General features: G+C 37.2%; 1 protein-coding gene across 1 annotated transcript; it reads left to right on the top strand.

The window, feature by feature from the left end:
- The first annotated feature begins 575 nt into the window (after positions 1-575).
- LOC123656150 (PAN2-PAN3 deadenylation complex catalytic subunit PAN2) lies at positions 576-20,248 on the top strand. Its single transcript, XM_045591858.1, has 22 exons — positions 576-624; positions 1,453-1,613; positions 2,821-2,990; positions 3,467-3,587; positions 4,794-4,993; positions 5,583-5,799; positions 6,865-7,118; positions 7,411-7,563; positions 8,051-8,147; positions 8,394-8,480; positions 8,571-8,687; positions 9,182-9,263; positions 9,523-9,677; positions 10,050-10,284; positions 10,370-10,533; positions 13,048-13,214; positions 14,112-14,193; positions 14,699-14,790; positions 14,970-15,090; positions 18,414-18,607; positions 19,014-19,142; positions 19,795-20,248. Exons 1-21 carry the CDS (start codon positions 576-578, stop codon positions 19,108-19,110), a joined length of 3,015 nt encoding a protein of 1,004 aa, XP_045447814.1. The 3' UTR covers positions 19,111-19,142; positions 19,795-20,248.
- Positions 20,249-21,323: the final 1,075 nt, after the last annotated feature.

Raw genomic sequence — 21,323 nt, 5'->3', positions numbered from 1 at the left:
TTTTTTACATTATCAATCCAACGCGTTTACGTAAGAAACCCACATTTTGAAAAATCTCACGTATGATTGGGGGATGGGGGAGGGGTTGAATAAAATCTCACGACATCTCACCAGGGGAAGAGGGAGGAACAGAAAATTTAAAAAAAACACCTCACGTAATTTATGGACCTTACAGAAGATAACAGCTAAATAATACTGTTTTCCTGGGGGGATTGCGTCGGCAACGCACTTGCGATGCTTCTGATGTTGCAGGCGTCTATAAGCTACCGTACTCTCTTACCATCAGGTGAGCCGTACGCTTGTTTGCTGACCTAGTGATATAAAAAAAAGATATAAGTTAGATGGACCTAAAAAAGTTTTTCTTTAGTCGAGTGACCTAAAGCACACTCGTTTTTTATCTTTATTATTTATTTTATCTGTACGATGTCCTCGATCTGATGTGTCAAGAAAACAGTGCGAGTTTGTCAAGTTTGGTATTTTCTAAATGTATATTTAATTTTACTGTTTTGTTTAAAAATAATACCACATAAATGATTCTTATTCAAATGTTTTAAAAATATTTACAATTTAAAGCCATGGAGTTCCATTACACCGATCTCGGTGTGCAGGAACATTTAATGGATGGTGAGTGCTTTGTACCAATTATTGGAAAATTAATACGTAAATTTTTACTACTTAGATTTATTTAAATATTACAAAATTACAAAATTAAATAATTCGAAGTAAAAATTAAATATATACCCCAAAAGTGAAGACGTACCTCCTTCGACGTTATTCTTAATCGTTGCTATTATAAATCGTTTGATTCGTGTCAATATTCATAAATAATTTAAAAATCGTATAAATAAACGGAAAACAATAATAAGTGTACTATTTCGAATAATTTCGAGATATGTTTAAGTGATAAAAATGTTCTGATTCGCATTATAATTATTAAAAAGTTATGATTACATTTTTAAATTTAGTGCCTTTTAACTTAAGGAAAATACTAAAGTTTTAATTATTCTACTTTATACTTGCTAAAAACAAACAATTAGTGATATCTACATATGATATTGTTGTAACTAGTGAATATTTGTACATGACATATATTTAGGGAAAGCTTATTTTAAGGGTCACAAGAGAGCAATAGAAGTGAAAACAATTATTTTTGGATATGTGTCTCTGTTTGTATGTTGTGTTGTGTATTAGGGAAAATCTACTCCACAAAATATGGCATCAGATATTACAGTTGTACTCCTGGAATGTAACTTAAATGTTTTATGTAGATATTTTGTGTAGAAGCTAAGTTTAATATCGTCATTACTATGTGTTCACTTAATAATTTACTTAATTGATTACTACTATGTACTGCCAACCTAATTTAATGATGCAACAGGGTACAGGTAGTTTTTAATATAATCGTATAATGTATCTGAAATATAAGGTATAGCTCTTATTGGTAATTTACAGATCAATTTCAAGCAAAATATTCTCAACCATATATCCTAAGGAGTCAAGAGGCTGAATATGAGGTTCGGAGTACAGTGCTTGTTGATGGAGGTGATCGTTTTGGTGTCTCAGCCTCTGTGTTTGATAAGTATGAGGAATTGATATGGATGGGTAACCAAGGGGTAAGTGGGTGAAAATTTTGACTCGCTTCAGCCTGTATTATCCCACTACTGGGCATAGGCCTCTTTCCCCATATAGGAGAAGGATCAGAGCTTAATCCACCATGCCGCTCCAATGCGGGTTGGCAGATATATTCCCTACTATGAGTAACGATCGCTATCAGGTGTACATGATAACAACCGGTACCGACGGTTTAATGTGCTCTCCGAGGCATGGTGGGGAGATCCACAAGGACTGCACAAACACCCAGACCACGGCAAACACCTGTATGGCCAATATAAATGTTTGTCATGTGCGGAGATCAAACCGCAACCGCCAGCGTAACAGGTACGATCCATGGCTGTAACCGTTGCACCAAAGCGGCGCGGCGGAAAATTTTGACTACTGATATATAATTCTTTTTGCAAACAAAATGTAATTTTTTTATTTATAATTAAAGTGATGAATACTATATACATTTTTGAAAAGTTTAACAGAATTTTACAGTTGTGTTGTGAAATCCATATTTATTATTTTTAAATTATTAAATATAAAAGTACCCATTTTTAAATTTTTATACATGAATATTGATTTCCTTTAATTTAAAGACATACTGAAAGAAAAGAATTATAAAAAGAGAGAGAAAGTTTGTCAATGTTTAAAAAATTATAACACAAATTTTTAAGGAATTATTTTATGATTATATATACACTACTAATAATTTTATTGTTCTTGCTAGGTTTAAGGTTTAATGATAAAGCAAAACTTTTTGACATTGATATTCCATTATATTTAATAAAGAAAGCCAGTTGGTTTAACATTCCTCATCTTATATGTAACGGTGTTTTTTTTATACTGAAAAAATATGTTCTTATTTTGCATGCACAAAGCTTAAGAATTAAACTATGCTTTATGTAGTTATAATTATAAAAGATGTAGACAGTGATAAAATGAATACTTTGTAATATTTTAGGGTCACGTAATATCATAAATATGTTCTTATTTTGCATGCACAAAGCTTAAGAATTAAACTATGCTTTATGTAGTTATAATTATAAAAGATGTAGACAGTGATAAAATGAATACTTTGTAATATTTTAGGGTCACGTAATATCATAAATATGTTCTTATTTTGCATGCACAAAGCTTAAGAATTAAACTATGCTTTATGTAGTTATAATTATAAAAGATGTAGACAGTGACAAAATGAATACTTTTGTAATATTTTAGGGTCACGTAACATCATACTATGGACCAAACATGCAAAAATATACATCATTCCAAATTCACCACTCTGAGGAAGTCAGAGATATTCTGACATTGGATAATGGTATTTATTGTCTCACTAAAACATCTCTAAGACATCAAATACGTAGGGGCATACCCAAGCACACACATAAGTAAGTTTAGACACAAACATATATGCATATTAAAAATGCCTGAATATGCCTTTGAAAATTTAAAATACAATTCATATAATTTCAAAAGTCTAGCAGATTATGCCTTCAAAATAGCTTTCTGTTTAGCTATCTTACGGTCACCAACCCGCCGGCCCAGTGTGGTGACTGGGCAACACACATGAGTTCACGCCGTTTTTGGCGCGAAATTGTGGAGGCCTATGTTCAGCAGTGGTCTGTGATAGGCTGAAGTGACGATCTTACATAGCAATGTAAAGAATATACACAGGAAATATAGGTTTATTCTTCTTCTTTAAAAACTATGGCTCTATCAGCTTTTTGCCAATGATTGTAGATTTATTGAACTTCTATGTAAAATAAATTCTATAACTATTTTACAGTAAAAAACTTTTTTTCATTTAAAGACTAGATTTATTTTGAGGAGTATTAAATAAAATAATAACTTTTTCTTTTGACAGATCCTCTAACATGGTAGATATGCAGTGTCTATTTCAAGTAAACTCGCACAAGTTTTTAATAGGTGGACACCAAGACAAACTTTTAGAATTAGACATCAACAAGATGATTGAGACTGTGATAGTAAGCAAATTTTATTTTTTAAACTTATTTTTATTACTGACAAAGTAAATTGTTAAAAGTGTTAATCTATACTAATATTATAGGACTGAAGGGTTTGTTTGGTTGAACTCGTTAATCTTAGTAACTTCCGTTTCAAAGGGAAAACATTCAAATGTTTATTGAGAAATACTATTGTGTATCATATATAACATCAGCTAAGACCAATGGGTGTGGAGCATCAATAAAAATAAGTGTTGCTAAAGTGAGGCTAGCTAGTATAGCATAAATGTATATCTGTTCAAACAGTGTTTCTCCTAGTCTCTTGTGAATAAATCCATAGGTGGAATCTAATATTAAATATAATTATACCAATCTAAATTGAACTATGCATGTAATGTCGCATGACAAAAAATAGGTTACCTACAAAAACTAAACACAATTAAGTCCTAACATTAGAACATGCAACCGAAATAATACAATTGTAAGAACTACTCATACTTACTTTTACTTAAAGTTAAATACTGCAGTGGATTTAAAACCACTTATACAATTAAAGATTTTACAGTACTTAAAGCTTTATATTTATTTATTCAAAATCAAAAATTTCTTATTACAATTATATTAATCTTTAATAGATTACGGATAATGTGAAAATATCATCAATTAAGGATAAAGATTCTGCAGAGAAAATGACAAGAAACTCCACGGTTATTATTAAAAAAAGGGTTATAGTTTTGAAGATATGAAAATATGTGCATTTGAAAATTTCTACCAAAAGATAGGTACAGGGTAATGTGACTTCTGTCGTCGACGAATACGCGATAATTTTTAACTGTTTTACTTATTTGTTACATACTTAAAAAAAAATGTTAAATTATTTGTACAGAAATGTAATAATGTGTATAATAACTTTTGTAAAGAATTAGTGGCCTTATGTTGTTTTAGGTATTAAACTGTTTCATTAACTGTTAAAGGTTTTGCTAAGTTAGTTCGAGCGATTAGTCGGTTATTTTAGAAACCTAAAAGCTTTAATTGGATTTTAATTAATTTATTATTAATCAATTAAACAGATTTTTATGATATATCTGTGCTTTGATAATTTCAACATCATTATAGCGTCACTTTGCTTCTAAAACTCAGTCTTTTAGATGAAACAGAGAATTTTTTCCTTTCAAAGGCGCTTTTCTACCGAAAATCAAGGAAAATCTCTTGTTTTTTTCTCTCCAGAAAGTGCCGGAAGAGGGTTGTGCCGTAATACGAAGTGGGGGAGGATCGTTAGCCGCGTGTGGAAGCGCAAACGGCGTTGTTTCATTAAGAGATATACGGTGTCCTGGAAAAGCGGAACATACTTTCAGAGCACATACTGCTTGTCTGTCTGATTTAGACATGCAAGGCGATCATTTGATCACATGTGGATTTACTCAATCGCAAGTGTTAATCCTTTTTTTTCATATGAACAACACAGATAAATAATTCTCCTTTCAAGTATTATTATTGTAGTGTTACTGTGGTGAGTATAGTAGCCAAAGATCTTGTAAGGAGTTAAGATCTATTAATAAATAAGTAAATAAATATAGATCAACAATGCGCTTGTAATTTTGTGACTCATGGTAACTCTTTCCTAGTAAAATAACTAGTTACAATAATACTTGATAATATAAATTGATTAGATTGGGTTAGTGCGTAGTGGGTAGTTATTGTTTGCTTTTATATTGCAATTATAATTATGTATTATTTATTACAATAATAATAATAATAATAAATAACTTTATTGCACACAGTAACATATAACAAAAACATAAGAATAAAGCTTAAAAGGAAAAAAAATGTTTTATTTACAATTATAACTTTATAGTATAATATTATATTCCTAACTATTACTTTATTGCCCAGCCAAGTCCAATAAGCACCTGAAAGAAAAAGTATTTATTTGTAATTCAACATCATCATATACTATTTTGTGATTGACTAAAAACGTAAACTTTTTGTTTATCATATTATCCTGATAACTTCTAGGGCAACAGTTGCAGTACCAGAGCCATATGTACTGGTATGGGACGTCCGTAGAGTGAAAGGCAAAGCGGCTTGGTCTATACCCACAGTATCACCACCGTTGTTGTTGCATTTTGTACCGGCCGTTTCTGGTAGAGCCGTTGCTTTAGCTGGAGATGGTCATGTCACTTTGTTCCACGTTAATGGAGCCCATGAGTCTGAATATCAATCTGTTTTTCAGGTAAGTCTAGATCTCTGTACCAAAACTAGCAATGTCCCGCATAATCTGCCTTAAAATTTCAGTATATAGAGTAAATGAATGTTACTATCTATCTACAGTGTGTTCAACAAAAGGAGATACCAGATGTAAACAAACCAAATGTCAAGTCGAATGACTTGACATATTCGCATATGCAGGGTTTTGTAACCTTTTTTACTTGCACAAATTTTTAAAATGTTAAATAAATTTATATTTTGATAATTACTGTTTAAAAAGTATTAAATCTTATATAATTATATTATCTAAACGAGCAATTAGTTATTCTTGAATGTATATTTATTTATTCTATGTATTGCTTCAGGACACGGAAGGAAATAAAAATAAATAACTACAAAATCAAAGGGCCGTCCGAATGTTTTCAAACACATCTGTAGTCTCATTTGACCTTGCCTGTCCCTAGCCGAGAGCCGTGCAGCAGATAGCAAATAAACAAGATAGAAAGAGATAGACTATATTTTGTTTGTTTCGTCGTCGCTACGAGTAAATGATGGACATTGTTTACGTCTTGTATCTCCTTTCGTTGAACACACTATATAATACATTTTAATATAAAAGAATAACACACTTCTCTCGGCATTGATAATATCTTCGGAAAAAACAACCTAATGTACCTCTTTGCTGTGGCTTATCCGCTTCTTCATATTGGGATTAAATTAGACGAAAGTATGCTATATTGCCCAATTTGATATAGCGTTCTCTAAATTTAGATTTATGTGTATTTTGTATAACGCGCAAACATTTGGATGTTCGGGTCCAATAAAAAAAAATCGTAACAGCTTATTGATCAAAGAAAGTTATCCCTACTAATAATATTATAAATGTGAATGTAAGTTTGTTTGTTTGTTACGCTTTCACGCGAAAACTACTTAATTGATCATCATGAAACTTTGTACACATATTCTTAGAGTTATTAGAAGTAACATATGATACTTTTTATTTAAAAAAAATCAATGCGGGCGAAGCCGTGGGTAAAAGCTAGTAGGCTATAAAACGTTTAGTTCCATGATATATAATATAATTTTTCAGGTCGACACCCAAAATTCCCAATGCAGCGTCATGGACGTCTCTTCTACTAGTCAAGCTCTCGTGTTTGGTGATCAGTCGGGTCATCTACATTTATTCTCGGCTCAACATAATCACGAACCGCATTTTAACAATTTTTCTAGGTATAGAGTAATATTTGACGTTTATTTAATTTCTAATCAAAGGATAGTAAAGCCTATACGTAAAGTTAGAACAAAGTTGGGTCAACCTTTCCAGACTCTCGAGAAGAAAAAAATCTTCTAGAGGGGAAAGTTCATTGCATGCACTAAAATTTCTAAATGTCATCAGTTTTAGTAAGAATAATTGGGATATTGTTGACTGTTGATTGTTGCGTGGTGACTAAGGGCAAAACACTTGTGGAAGCCTAGGTCCAACAGTGGACTGTGATAGGCTGAAATAATGAATGAAATGATGAATTGGGATATTAAAGTCCTGTCTAGAATTTTATCAACCTTGGTATAATTTATGCCAATTATTCTTGAAAGTATGAATAAATATTTGTCAAAAAATAAAAATTTGTACTTTTAGGGCAACTGAATTTGCAGACCCAGTACCTGAACTGCCAGCTGTCAGTTTTAACGATACAACATTCCAATTCTCATCTGTACCTTTACCTCCCCTTGCGTCCGGTACGAGATGGTTCAACGAGTTACCACCTGAATTCTTTAAGAAAGTTTATAGGTAAGCTGCTGTTTAATTGAAGAACAAACATATCGAATTGGGAACCTCCTCCTTTTTGAAGTTAAAAGAAAATTGTTGATCATTATATTATTTATTTTTTGTATTATCAGTTTAGAGTTGGGATTGACAAGATTCTCCTAAGACCAAATATTTTAGTTAAGGATAAGCTTATTTAGTAGATGTAAAATCTTCGAAGTAAGTGATTAAAAAACTGATAAATTCTGTCATTTTTAGGGTATACCTAGAGGTTGCTCAGAGCAGCATTGATAGCTAGTTATTACAAATCATAACAGTAACTTAGTCACAACCATTATAAACCTTTTCGTTTAGTGTGAAATCAGATTGGACTAGTAGTAATTTAATAATTAGTGTTTGCTATTATTATCTAATGTATCTATTTTCTTTTCATTTTTTAAGAAAAAAAGTTTGGAAAATACACACTTAAGCAGTTTTATGTCTGTAATCAACGACTATTTTACAATTTCAGGAAACCAAAGCCAATTGATCCTGAAGTCTTAAAAACTATGAAGATGCAGGGTCCAATCGGTTACGCTCCAAATCCAAAGACTCATAGACGAAACGAGGTAAAATACTTTATATACTTCTAATATCACAATAGACGGGTTCAGTGTTTGATAAATTATTGCTGTAATATACTGAAATCACTATTATACATATCTAAACTGAGTTTCATACTTAAAGAACTATATGAATTCTTTAAGTATCAAGTTTGTTTAATAACCACTAAAAGACTTATTTTTTAAATTACGTTGTACTTTCTTAGAACACATTGTACTTATTTTTTGATAAACTTTCATACATAATTACAGATGCCCTACGTTGAAGACAATTTAGATGAATTGAAGAAGAACGATGCCAATATTAATGTCCAGCCAATTCCTAGACATTACTTGAAAGTAGGTGTTTTTATAATTAGCAGAAAAATACTTGGCTTGTAATATAAAAATGGAGACAGACATACATATATGTAATTTTTTTATTTTCAGTCTGAAATGCGTTTCAATAAATTAGTGCCAAGTGAAGACGAGGTAGTTATAAATAGGACGGGCTTGCCTGGTCTTGAATCGACAGTTCCGAATTCCTATTGCAACGCAATGTTACAGGTAATCTATTAAGTTGGGAATAATACTAACTTACATTGATAATCGCCTTACATAAATGTCACACACTCATCTATCATTGCGATTTATATTTTACATCGTCAAAATTAAAAATCAAAATCAAAAATAGCTTTATTCAAGTAAGCTCCAAGAGCACTTTCGAATCGTCATTTTACATATTAAAACTTTAGAAATTAATTATTATTTTTGTAAAAGTGAAGCTACCACCGATTCGGAATGTAGATTCTGCAGAGAGGAATCGGCAAGAAACTCCGCAGTTACTCTTTTGAAATTAATATATAAACTGTGTTTTAGAACAAAATTAGAAACATGTTGCATGAAATACAGCATCACTAAGTCAACTATGTAATCCTGCACCGAGTAATAAGCTTTATCTATTAATTTTTTTTTAATAAAAACTTTAAATTTATGTTGAGATAATTCCAAAATCGTATGTGGTATTTTATTATTTTAAATTAGATAAATTTACTGTGCAGGTGCTATACTACATTCCACCATTGAAGGCAACGTTGTTGGCGCACACTTGCGCAAAAGAATTTTGTCTCAGTTGCGAATTGGGTAAGTTTTATTTCTACTATCTGAAAAAAATTCCTAGGAATATATTTTTTAATCCGCCGACCCGCATTGGAGCAGCGTGGTCGATTAAGCTCTGATCCTTCTCCTACATGGGGTAGTAGAAGGATCTGGGGGTCCCAGTTGTGGGATATTACAGGCTGAAGCGTATATTTTTTAATTAGAATTGTGACTTCCGGTTTAATTTCTTAACTAATAAAATGAGTGGAAAGTACCATAAGTTCCGACTGTTCGTGTTCCGCAGGCTTCCTGTTCCGCACGCTGGACCGCTCGGGCGGCTCGGCGTGCGCCGCCAGCAACTTCCTGCGCGCCTTCCGCACCGTGCCCGAGGCCGCGGCGCTCGGCCTCATCCTGCCCGAGCGCGCCGAGCGCCCGCCCGACCTCGCCGCGCTCATACAGGTGCTGGAGGCTGGTGGCTGGTGGCTGGTGGCTGGTGGCTGGTGGCTGGTGGCTGGCTGGTGCTCCGGCTCTAGTGTCACTCCGGCTCAATACTATACATGATTTGCGGCAACTTTCGCATTATTTATGCAGATTCGTTTTGGTTCAGGGATAAACATGTCGACCTCGGTAATATAGGTACCGGGTTTGTACAATTTCGCTAGGGTTCCGTGGTATATAAGGTCGACCTTAACCGCTCGTAGAGGTATGAAGCGAGACTATTAATCACGTTTGCGATAGAGTTGTTGCTGGTTGAGCTTATTATATATTTAATTATATATTTAATTTGGTAATCTTTTTTTTTAATTTTACAAATCTAAATGTTCATTTCAGAGTTGGAACCGGTTCATCCTTCATCAAATACACTATGAAATACTCGATACACGTAAAAAAGAAAAAGAAATGGCCTTCCTAGCACAAAATACAAGTACTCCCAAACCTAGAATCAATAACACAAGACAAATGAATGGACAATACGAGTATCCATATAATAATGAGCTCGAGTTCCTGGGCCCCTCGGAGTATGAAGATGAGTTGGATGAGGAACAATGGCGGAATAACCACGACGAGGGTAGGTGCGATTTTATTAAGTCTGTTATTTATTTATTTATTTAATTTATTCTATTTAAGTCAGGCTTATGTCTTGTATTGCATTACATTTTACCTTATATTTTTAGGCACGCCGGAAACAAACCACTTACATAATGAAAGTACTGAAACAAATAGCCGGCAAGCTGATAACGAGGAATCTGAGATATCGCAACTATTCGCTATCGGACGACAGCAAGTTAACAAGTGTATGAAGTGTAACAAAGAGGTTTGTAATTAAGTATATTTTACTCAAATGGTTTACTTTTTCAATGTTTCGTTTGAGCTCGTCTGTACATGTGCCTGCGTGCTGTTAAAACGGATATAGTAATTTAGTTTTAAAAAAAAAAAATTATTGTTATTTATTAAAAGTTTATTATACTTATTCACATTAACTATATTTATTCACTTGAACTAGAATAGGATTTAGAAATGGAATATTATTAAATCCTTAGGCAGCCGATGCCTTCGGGAAATGGGATTAGACTGACTACTAAAGGTTCTAAAAATGATCATATGACAATATTGCTGACGCGGTAGCGTCACAGGACTCAGCAATTCCACTTGCAGAACCCGGGTATAACAGTGCGTACGTCAGTACAGTATGTACGAGTAAGCATATGTGGGTGAGTGTGGGTGCTTGCATGAGCGCGCGTGCTCGTGCTCATGCGCGTGTGCGTGGGTGTGTGTATGTGTGCTTGTTCGTGTAAGTGTGTATGTGTGTTTCGTGGTGTGTGTGGTTCGTGGAGCTGGTCGTGTTAGTGAGCGCGTGTGTGTGCGTGTGAGTACAAGTGTGTCGCGGCCGCAGGAGGAGCGCGAGTCGGCGACGCTGGCGTGCGCGCTGCAGTACGCGGAGGGCGCGCGCGGGTTCGTGGAGCTGGTGCGTGTTAGTGAGTGCGTGTGTGTGCGTGTGAGTACAAGTGTGTCGCGGCCGCAGGAGGAGCGCGAGTCGGCGGCGCTGGCGTGCGCGCTGCAGTACGCGGAGGGCGCGCGCGGGTTCGTGGAGCTGGTGCGTGTTAGTGAGTGCGTGTGTGTGCGTGTGAGTACAAGTGTGTCGCGGCCGCAGGAGGAGCGCGAGTCGGCGGCGCTGGCGTGCGCGCTGCAGTACGCGGAGGGCGCGCGCGGGTTCGTGGAGCTGGTGCGTGTTAGTGAGTGCGTGTGTGTGCGTGTGAGTACAAGTGTGTCGCGGCCGCAGGAGGAGCGCGAGTCGGCGGCGCTGGCGTGCGCGCTGCAGTACGCGGAGGGCGCGCGCGGGTTCGTGGAGCTGGTGCGTGTTAGTGAGTGCGTGTGTGTGCGTGTGAGTACAAGTGTGTCGCGGCCGCAGGAGGAGCGCGAGTCGGCGGCGCTGGCGTGCGCGCTGCAGTACGCGGAGGGCGCGCGCGGGTTCGTGGAGCTGGTGCGTGTTAGTGAGTGCGTGTGTGTGCGTGTGAGTACAAGTGTGTCGCGGCCGCAGGAGGAGCGCGAGTCGGCGGCGCTGGCGTGCGCGCTGCAGTACGCGGAGGGCGCGCGCGGGTTCGTGGAGCTGGTGCGTGTTAGTGAGTGCGTGTGTGTGCGTGTGAGTACAAGTGTGTCGCGGCCGCAGGAGGAGCGCGAGTCGGCGGCGCTGGCGTGCGCGCTGCAGTACGCGGAGGGCGCGCGCGGGTTCGTGGAGCTGGTGCGTGTTAGTGAGTGCGTGTGTGTGCGTGTGAGTACAAGTGTGTCGCGGCCGCAGGAGGAGCGCGAGTCGGCGGCGCTGGCGTGCGCGCTGCAGTACGCGGAGGGCGCGCGCGGGTTCGTGGAGCTGGTGCGTGTTAGTGAGTGCGTGTGTGTGCGTGTGAGTACAAGTGTGTCGCGGCCGCAGGAGGAGCGCGAGTCGGCGGCGCTGGCGTGCGCGCTGCAGTACGCGGAGGGCGCGCGCGGGTTCGTGGAGCTGGTGCGTGTTAGTGAGTGCGTGTGTGTGCGTGTGAGTACAAGTGTGTCGCGGCCGCAGGAGGAGCGCGAGTCGGCGGCGCTGGCGTGCGCGCTGCAGTACGCGGAGGGCGCGCGCGGGTTCGTGGAGCTGGTGCGTGTTAGTGAGTGCGTGTGTGTGCGTGTGAGTACAAGTGTGTCGCGGCCGCAGGAGGAGCGCGAGTCGGCGGCGCTGGCGTGCGCGCTGCAGTACGCGGAGGGCGCGCGCGGGTTCGTGGAGCTGGTGCGTGTTAGTGAGTGCGTGTGTGTGCGTGTGAGTACAAGTGTGTCGCGGCCGCAGGAGGAGCGCGAGTCGGCGGCGCTGGCGTGCGCGCTGCAGTACGCGGAGGGCGCGCGCGGGTTCGTGGAGCTGGTGCGTGTTAGTGAGTGCGTGTGTGTGCGTGTGAGTACAAGTGTGTCGCGGCCGCAGGAGGAGCGCGAGTCGGCGGCGCTGGCGTGCGCGCTGCAGTACGCGGAGGGCGCGCGCGGGTTCGTGGAGCTGGTGCGTGTTAGTGAGTGCGTGTGTGTGCGTGTGAGTACAAGTGTGTCGCGGCCGCAGGAGGAGCGCGAGTCGGCGGCGCTGGCGTGCGCGCTGCAGTACGCGGAGGGCGCGCGCGGGTTCGTGGAGCTGGTGCGTGTTAGTGAGTGCGTGTGTGTGCGTGTGAGTACAAGTGTGTCGCGGCCGCAGGAGGAGCGCGAGTCGGCGGCGCTGGCGTGCGCGCTGCAGTACGCGGAGGGCGCGCGCGGGTTCGTGGAGCTGGTGCGTGTTAGTGAGTGCGTGTGTGTGCGTGTGAGTACAAGTGTGTCGCGGCCGCAGGAGGAGCGCGAGTCGGCGGCGCTGGCGTGCGCGCTGCAGTACGCGGAGGGCGCGCGCGGGTTCGTGGAGCTGGTGCGCGCGTCGCTGGCCGCGCGCCGCGCCACGCCCGCCTGGTGCGAGCGCTGCGCGCGCTTCACGCCCACCACGCAGCGCGGCCGGATCCTCAGGTGCCTTGCGTGCCGCTTGTGCAACTATGGCTTATTTTTAAAAAAAAATTTCAACGATAGGAAATGTATTCTCGCGAACCAGTGCGAAGCGTGCTTGGCTCTAGAGTTTCATCGAAAGGGCCACTCGACCGTTCTTCCTACTTTGGCACGCACGAGGTCGGGCCTTTCGCCAGCTCTCTTCCGCATCCCGATAAAACATTGCACGCAGGAAGCATCGAGCGGTCCGACCTCGGCCGTCGGATCGTACTCATCATCGTATCGCAGAAAGCTGGGTTCGACTCAAACGGCCCGCGTTTAAATTATCCCTTCACTTCTGCGCGCTTTCTCGGCTATTTTCTTTTCTCACCATATTTTGGGGCCCGCTCAGAATCGAATGTTGGAAGCCTTGCCCCTCGCTTGTTAAATGGAGAGTAAGGAACACCCTATTGCGCTTTCGCTACCAATAATCAGTTTTCAACTACACCCGGCAATAGCGGGATGAAGGTTACCGACATACCACACCCAACTTATGCAAGTAATTAGTGTAGCTAGTGCAATTAGTTTAATTAGTGCAACCAGGGCGATCTGAAGTAATCAGGTGGCGCGCACTAATTAGAGTCACGCAGTGCAAGAAGGACGCCTGCGGGTTAGTAGAGCTACGCCAGCGATGAAGGCTTACTAACTTACTAAGTCACGATTATAACTTCCCTGATACCTGCAATGCTCATAGGTGGCGATTTATATTGAACGTCTTGCCCACTTTTTAATTGGATTTATACATTATACACAAACTTACAAAACAACAGTAACTACTAAAAAACTATGTATAAAGTTGGTAATTTCTCTCCATTTAAAAAAAATAGTCAAGCAATTATAGTTCTTAAAATCTCTAATATCTCAACTTTTATCCTTTTTCAGGTTGCCTCCAATCTTGGCCATCAATTGTGGTGGTGTGACAGCTCAGGAGAAGGCTTACTGGGCGAAGGGTGTCCAAAAAGAAGTGGTAAAAATATGCTGTCACATTTACAAGATTTATTTATCTAAATCAGTTTGACAAGGCATGTGAAAACGTCAAAATGATGTAAAAAAATTGGTGACTTAAATTATTACGATATGAAATATAATATTACAATTTAAGAGAGATTTGAAATCGATTTAAAAGTATATTTAAGTAAATATTAAATCTAACAGATTATGTTTAGAATTCCTAATGTGGGTAACACAAAAATAAAAATCTTAGATATTAACAGATTGTAATTTTGCATGATTTGATTCTAAGCAGAGAGTATCGAGTTAAAAAGAGAAAAAACATCCCTTTTGTAACGATTTTTTTTCTTTTAATTTTTTTAAATCAGTAATTTTTTATTCGATTCGATGAGTTAGACACTTTACCGTAAGAATGCACTTCGTGGAAAATGGCGAAACTTAATACTACGCTTTGGTCGATGACTGTGAAATTGACTATTGAACGAAATATATTAATCTGTTATATTATATTATTTTAGTTGGAAGTTTCAAAAAGACCTGGAACGAGTAAGCCTTGTCGTTACGGTTCACATTGTGCGAGACCTGGTTGTCGGTTTAAACACCCGGAAAGGTAAGATAAGATAGGGAAAAAAAATCTCATATAGAGAACACTGCTGGCCATAGGCTTCGTTCTCCTATATGGACAAAGAGGTCTATGCCCAGCAGTGGGGTGTTGCAGGCTGAGTCGTGATCTAAAATAAAGAAACATTTATAAAACTCTAATAAATAACAAATATATTTCGTTCATAGACCAACATCAACGCAACAATGTAACTCTCTGAAGAATTCATCGCAGGAAAGCAATTGTGTTTTGCCACATCAGTTACATATTCGACTGCAATCTGATGGAGAGGTTATTATTAATGAAAAGGTTAGTTTATGGCGATAATAAACGTAAAGAAATCTTTAAAACCTTGGGAGAAACATGGGAGAACTAGGGTTAATTGTTGAAAATGCTGCTATTTAAAAAAAAAACTGCCAAGGGCGAGTCTAACTCGCGTACTGAGGGTTTTGTATAAACCAAATTATTAAATATATTTTTATAACATGATGTAATTAAAAAGTTATGCTTTTCGTAATTTTTCCTTTATCTTGTCTACAACGGCCCGGCCCCATGTCCACGGCTCGTCGTAATGCATTATTCGACAAGCAATGGCGACAAAATCATTTCGAAATTAAAGTGTAAATAAAACAATTGATTTCAGCCAGTGATGGTAATCCAATACCCGTCTATATAAATCTTTATTAAAATTTTAATATAGTATTTGATCAACAAAAAATTCGCTCAATATTCACGATTTTTCCAATCATCATTAACCTTTTGACCGCCGTAGTCACCTATACTTGACAAAGGCTCGCGAGTCCTGTGCGCCAGCGACGTCTATAGGTGACAAAAAACCCGGACCACAAAAATATTAAATAAAATTATAAAAAAAATATTTCTAGTATTTTAATTCAACATTTATGAAAATAGAATATCCCCGCAACATTTTAGTATAAAAAACAAGTCTTTTAGAGCTACACGTACTGACAAACATTGAAATAAAAACATGCATTCTTATTCCACATAAATGATTTGTCCAGAACGCCGAAGTCGTCTATAGTTGACCGCTAGGGATGTGACGCAAGAGGTATAAATAAATAATAAATAAATAAATATTTACAACATACACCCACGATCATCTGTTTCTAAAGTAAGCAACTTAATGCTTGTGTTATAGGTAACAACTGACTGGTATAGCTATATATTTTTTTTGATAAGCATACATATAAATAATACATATATAAATAAATATATATTATACCCAGACTCGGGGTGGGAATCAAACCCACAACCTCCGGAGCAGAAGGCCTGCTGACCTGTAGTCACTACAAACTGCGCCAACGGGCTAGTCAAAATGGTATAGATGATTTATATATTCTTTATTGCACTTTAAAAAAATCATTATTACAAGTCATTTTTGCAATTAGCTATTCAAAATTCAACTCAAACGTGTTATATTTTCTATAAATAATTTGATATTTGAATAAAACAAAAGGAAAAAAACATAAAACTATCATCAGCTAACACATAAATAGCAAATGAATAAAAAATCAAATCAACTAAAATCAATAAAATCGCCATAATAAATCTGATATCTCAAATCTGGCGCATCTCTAGCGCGTAGTCATTAATCCGTTCTCTACACGCCGTTGTCAAGTATAGACGACACGCTGATGACGTCATAAGCGAATAGCGAGAAAACTAGTGAAGTGCAAGACGAGCGATACCTTAGAACATCGTCGCATTTTGGAAGGCGTCGATGATTTTAATAATATACAATTAACAATTAAAAAAATATATTTTTTTCATTTTTTTTATCTGAGGCTAAGAGCGAAATTATGATTTTCTTTCTCATTATCAAAATCATCTGGCAGCATCAATATCATCTCTAACCCTCATAAAAGCTTTTTTTCTGAGACCCATGTCGTGTCGTGTGTCGTGAAATATTTGATTTGAAATATTGCTACTTACTCAGTACTGTTTTAGTACTATTTGCTACCTAAGCAAAAAAATATTTAACACATGTAAATATTTCTTTCAAACTAAGGCTGGCATCGGCCGCACCAATTATATTAATTTGCTTCATCGGATCAACTACTGAGTTGAGGAACAATGGAACACGGAGCACTATGGAACAGTGTCGATAAAAATTTGAATTCTAAACTAATTCGTGTGGTAACGCTTCGACCAATTACAGCGCGTCCTGGGTCAAACTAGGACGTAGTGAAATATGGCGGCGTGACAACGATGGAACTGTGAATAGAAAAATATTCCATTTTTAACCGACTTCTAAAAAAGGAGGAGGTTCTCAATTCGACTGTATTTTTTTTATGTATTTTACATCAGAACTTTTGATCGTGTGGACCGATTTCGACAATTTTTTTTTAATCGAAAGGTGGTGTGTGTCATTTGGTCCCATTTAAATTTATTTGAGATCTACTGAAAAACTACTTTTCGAGTTATATCTAATAATGCGTTTTTACTTGACGCTTTTTCGTCGACCTACGTTGTATTATACCGCATAACTTTCTACTGGATGTACCGATTTTGATAATTCTTTTTTTGTTGGAAAGAAGATATCCCTAGTTTGGTAACAACCAGGAAACCAGGATCTGATGATGGGATTCCAGCGAAATCGAGGGACTCTTGAAAATCCGTAATAACTTTTTACTGGGTGTACCGATTTTGATAATTTTTATTTTTTTATTGTGTTTGCAGGCAAACGAAAAAAACTAACTTCAATTACATCGACGAGTAATACAACGTAGATCAACGAAAAAATAGTCAAGTAACTACGCGTTATCAAAGATTACTCAAAAAGTAGATATCAGATCTCAATGAAATTTATATGTGACCACATGATAAACATCGGCTTTCGATTAAATTAAAAATCATCAAAATCGGTGCACCCAGTAAAAGTTAAGCAGATTTTCGAGATCTCATTATCAAATCCTGGTTTCCTTAGCATGGTACTACACCGGGGTTATCTCCTTTCCAACAAAAAAAGAATTATCAAAATCGTTTCATAAACGACAAAGTTATCCCCGAACATAAATAAAAAAATATAAAATATATATCGAATCGGTCGAATTGAGTAACCTCATCCTTTTTTGAAGTCGGTTAAAAAATTACAAATTTGAATTCGGTTAATTTTTTTCTAAATTACTTTTCATGTATATATCGATTCGATTCGAAATCGATATATAGCCTGCGGCTTCCTTGCGTGCGACACAGCACGTCTCTAAAGAGAGTTTCATAACCGTAGGTCAGCTGCGCCGTAGTCGTCCAGTCGTGACAATGACGTCATGGCGATAGAAAAGAGTGTTGTGCTTTATTACGATTATTTTTGTAATGTTTGTCTTTTATTTATGTTGTTGTAAGTATATATAACGAGTGCAAGATAACACAAGAAAAATATTAAAAAATAAACCTTCCTAGATTATATAAGTAGTCATTTATTGCATAAAAACCAGCAAAAACAAGTCACTGTGTGGTACTCGATAACGACTCTTGGCAGCACTATTTTTTTCGTAGGTATTTTTGTTTATTTTAGGCCTTGGCGTACAGGGCACGGGAATGGTTTTGAGGCGTGGCGGTCAAAAGGTTAAACAGATTCAAGTATATTCTAATAAAAAAACATACTTTTTTAGACTGATTCACCAACAGACATACGACCAGATATTAATAAGCATAAGAAGAAACCGGTAACCACAAGATCGGAACAGGAATACAACTTAACGGCTGTAGTTGTCTGTGTCGAGGACAATCCGAAAAATTTAGTTTCATACGTTCGAGTACCGGATAAAAAGGACGAAATTAGATGGTTCTTATTCAACGATATGACGTAAGACTTTTTTCGTTGTGTAGTTGAAATATTGCCTATAGCTTAGTGAAATATAAATTATAAACACTAATGTGAATAATAATACTACCTCAACCACTGAGGCGTTCTGGTCCTCAACCTGCCAACGGAGGAACACTATTTTTAAATTTTAGTTTATTTTATAGAGAAACTAGCTGACCCCGCAAACGTTTCTTTGCCATATATGTTATTAACCCGCTTAACCCCCCCCCCCCTATAACTTAGGGGTATGAAAAATAGATGTTGGCCGATTCTCAAACCTACCCGATATGCCCACAAAATTTTATTAAAATCGGTCGAGCCGTTTCGGAGGAGTTCAATGTTTAAACACCATGACACGAGAATTTTATATATTAGATATATTGAATAAAAGAATGATGCTTTACAGCATAATCCAAGTGAACCAAGATGAAGTAGTCCAATTTAGTAGCTGGTGGAAATCACCGTGCGTCGTTTTCTACTCTAGCGCGGGGCTCGACTCATAGCCGATGCTTGAGTATGGGCCGAACAACGAGCGGTGAGTGGGTTCGATAATCAGGCAAAACGGACGCAGTCTCACTGTCTTTAGTATATGTACCTATTATATACCTATTATATATCTCACCAACCCGCCTGCCCAGCGTGGTGACTATGGGCAAAACACATGAGTTCACGTTATTTTTGGCGTAAACTTGTGGAGGCCTATGTCCAGCAGTGGACTGTATAGGCTGTAATGATGAATGATGATATACCTCTATACTATATGACCAATGTTGGAAGAAATTATTGGAATCGTAAACTATTTATGGCTGAAATTTGAAAGTTAGTCCTTCAGTTCTTATTTCATTATTTCGATATTAATTGAATATAGTATAATTCGTTCGACATGATTTACTGATAATTAACTTCAGACAACTTGACTTCTATACAACGTTATATATTAGTGTACGAGAGAGAGCCTTACAGTTATATAAAATAGTAAATTTTGTTCCAAATTAATGTGCAGAAAAAAAATCTTAAAAAATTTCGTAAGTTAAAAAATTATATTATGATTACTAAATTTCTTTGTGCAACAAACTTGGCCATTATATAAATCGAAATTACCTGGAATTTAAGATGGTAATTTAATATTTTAATTTTGAGAAAAAATCTGTGATTTATATAATAATGTGTAAATATTTTATTTACAGATGCTATGGCCCATACGAAATTTACGGTACAAACTACGAAGTACCAGCCGAAGAGACCTTCACGATACGATGAGCATATTATAATAAAGTCTGACGGAAACTAATAGTACGAAATGTTAAGAATATTCTGGAAGTAGGTTAGTAGATTAAAAAATAATTCCTAGCAAAATGGAGTATCGCTTTTGAGAAAGATTAATATATAATTGTTACGTATATTTTGGTAAAGGACGGCGCTACCATGATTACACAATTTTGTGTAAACGCTATATTATTATATTTTTATTTTTTATGTAAAGATGACGATTTTATTTTATTTTTAAATCTTGAAGCTAAAATGTTTGTGGACTTAATCATTTCATTTTCTTTTATCTGCTGAGGCAGTTTATATACCAAATATCAGATATTAAACAATTTTTGTTTTGCTTTTTTTAATAAACTATATTTTTCTTCTTTATAGAGTTCTTATTAAAATTACTTCAAACGTTATTTACTCTGTGCAAATTATTTAACAAATCAGCTTAAAATATTATAAAAGGCACAGAAAGGCAAATCATTAATTTTACAATGACAGTCTAGCATGACAATATGAATAAATGAATCATGGAAATTTCTAGATGTATATATTAAAAAAAAAAAAAAAAGCTAGTTCAATCTGGTTTAAAACAGACTTATGATATAGAAAGACTAAACATATGCATAATAACTGTGATACCAAAAGTTTATATATAAAATTTTGGTTACGAAGATGTTTAAAGACAATCAAATTTATACTTGGCTTAATATAGTCTATAGTACACTAATAACGCACTAGTTTGTTTCGCACTGCAGTCCTTACAATCTATAGATTTGCTATCAGAAAATGTTTTAAAGAAATCTTAATAAAACTATATATTATATAAATGTATTTGAAGTACTATCAATTTTTAAAACATAGTCGATTCTCGATAAGAAAATAGTGATTCATCCCTGGCACTCGGCTTAGCCACGCTCCTTGCCTTTAAAATCGATTAAATCGTAAATTTTATCGCCTCTTTGAATAGCTAACTTTAACTAGTCAATTTGAACACAGAGTTCTAATTCACTGCGATTTCATTGGTCAAGGAGTATGGCTAAGCTTAGTTAGTATGAGCTTCTTAACGCGACTCACTTTTCTTAACGTGAATTTTGATCGAAATATTGACTCAATCATATGTTATTGTTATATATCTACTGATAAATTAATAGAACTGATTTTAACTAAATCAGGAAAGTTGTTATAGAAAACAACGAAAGTGAATTAATAGTGACAGATTGTCTTAAAACGAAATAGTTGGTCGACTTACTCATTGGCGTGCGTAAATACAAATTTGATTACACAGTTGACCGATTAAATTATCAACCGATAAAACTTGTAGTCTACTTGGCTATAAATATTCCATTTTGCTAGATTATAACAATGTTTCCGAGGTTCAAATAGTCAAGAGATTTTTGTCGCACTTCAGAACATTTATTTTTAAAGCAACTTGTCGCTTCGGTATATATTTTTATAC

Source organism: Melitaea cinxia, chromosome 9, assembly GCF_905220565.1.
Source record: "Melitaea cinxia chromosome 9, ilMelCinx1.1, whole genome shotgun sequence".
NCBI classification, from domain to species: domain Eukaryota; kingdom Metazoa; phylum Arthropoda; class Insecta; order Lepidoptera; family Nymphalidae; genus Melitaea; species Melitaea cinxia.
Note: the sequence above shows the minus strand (reverse complement) of the source record. Positions and strands in the feature narration are given on the sequence as shown.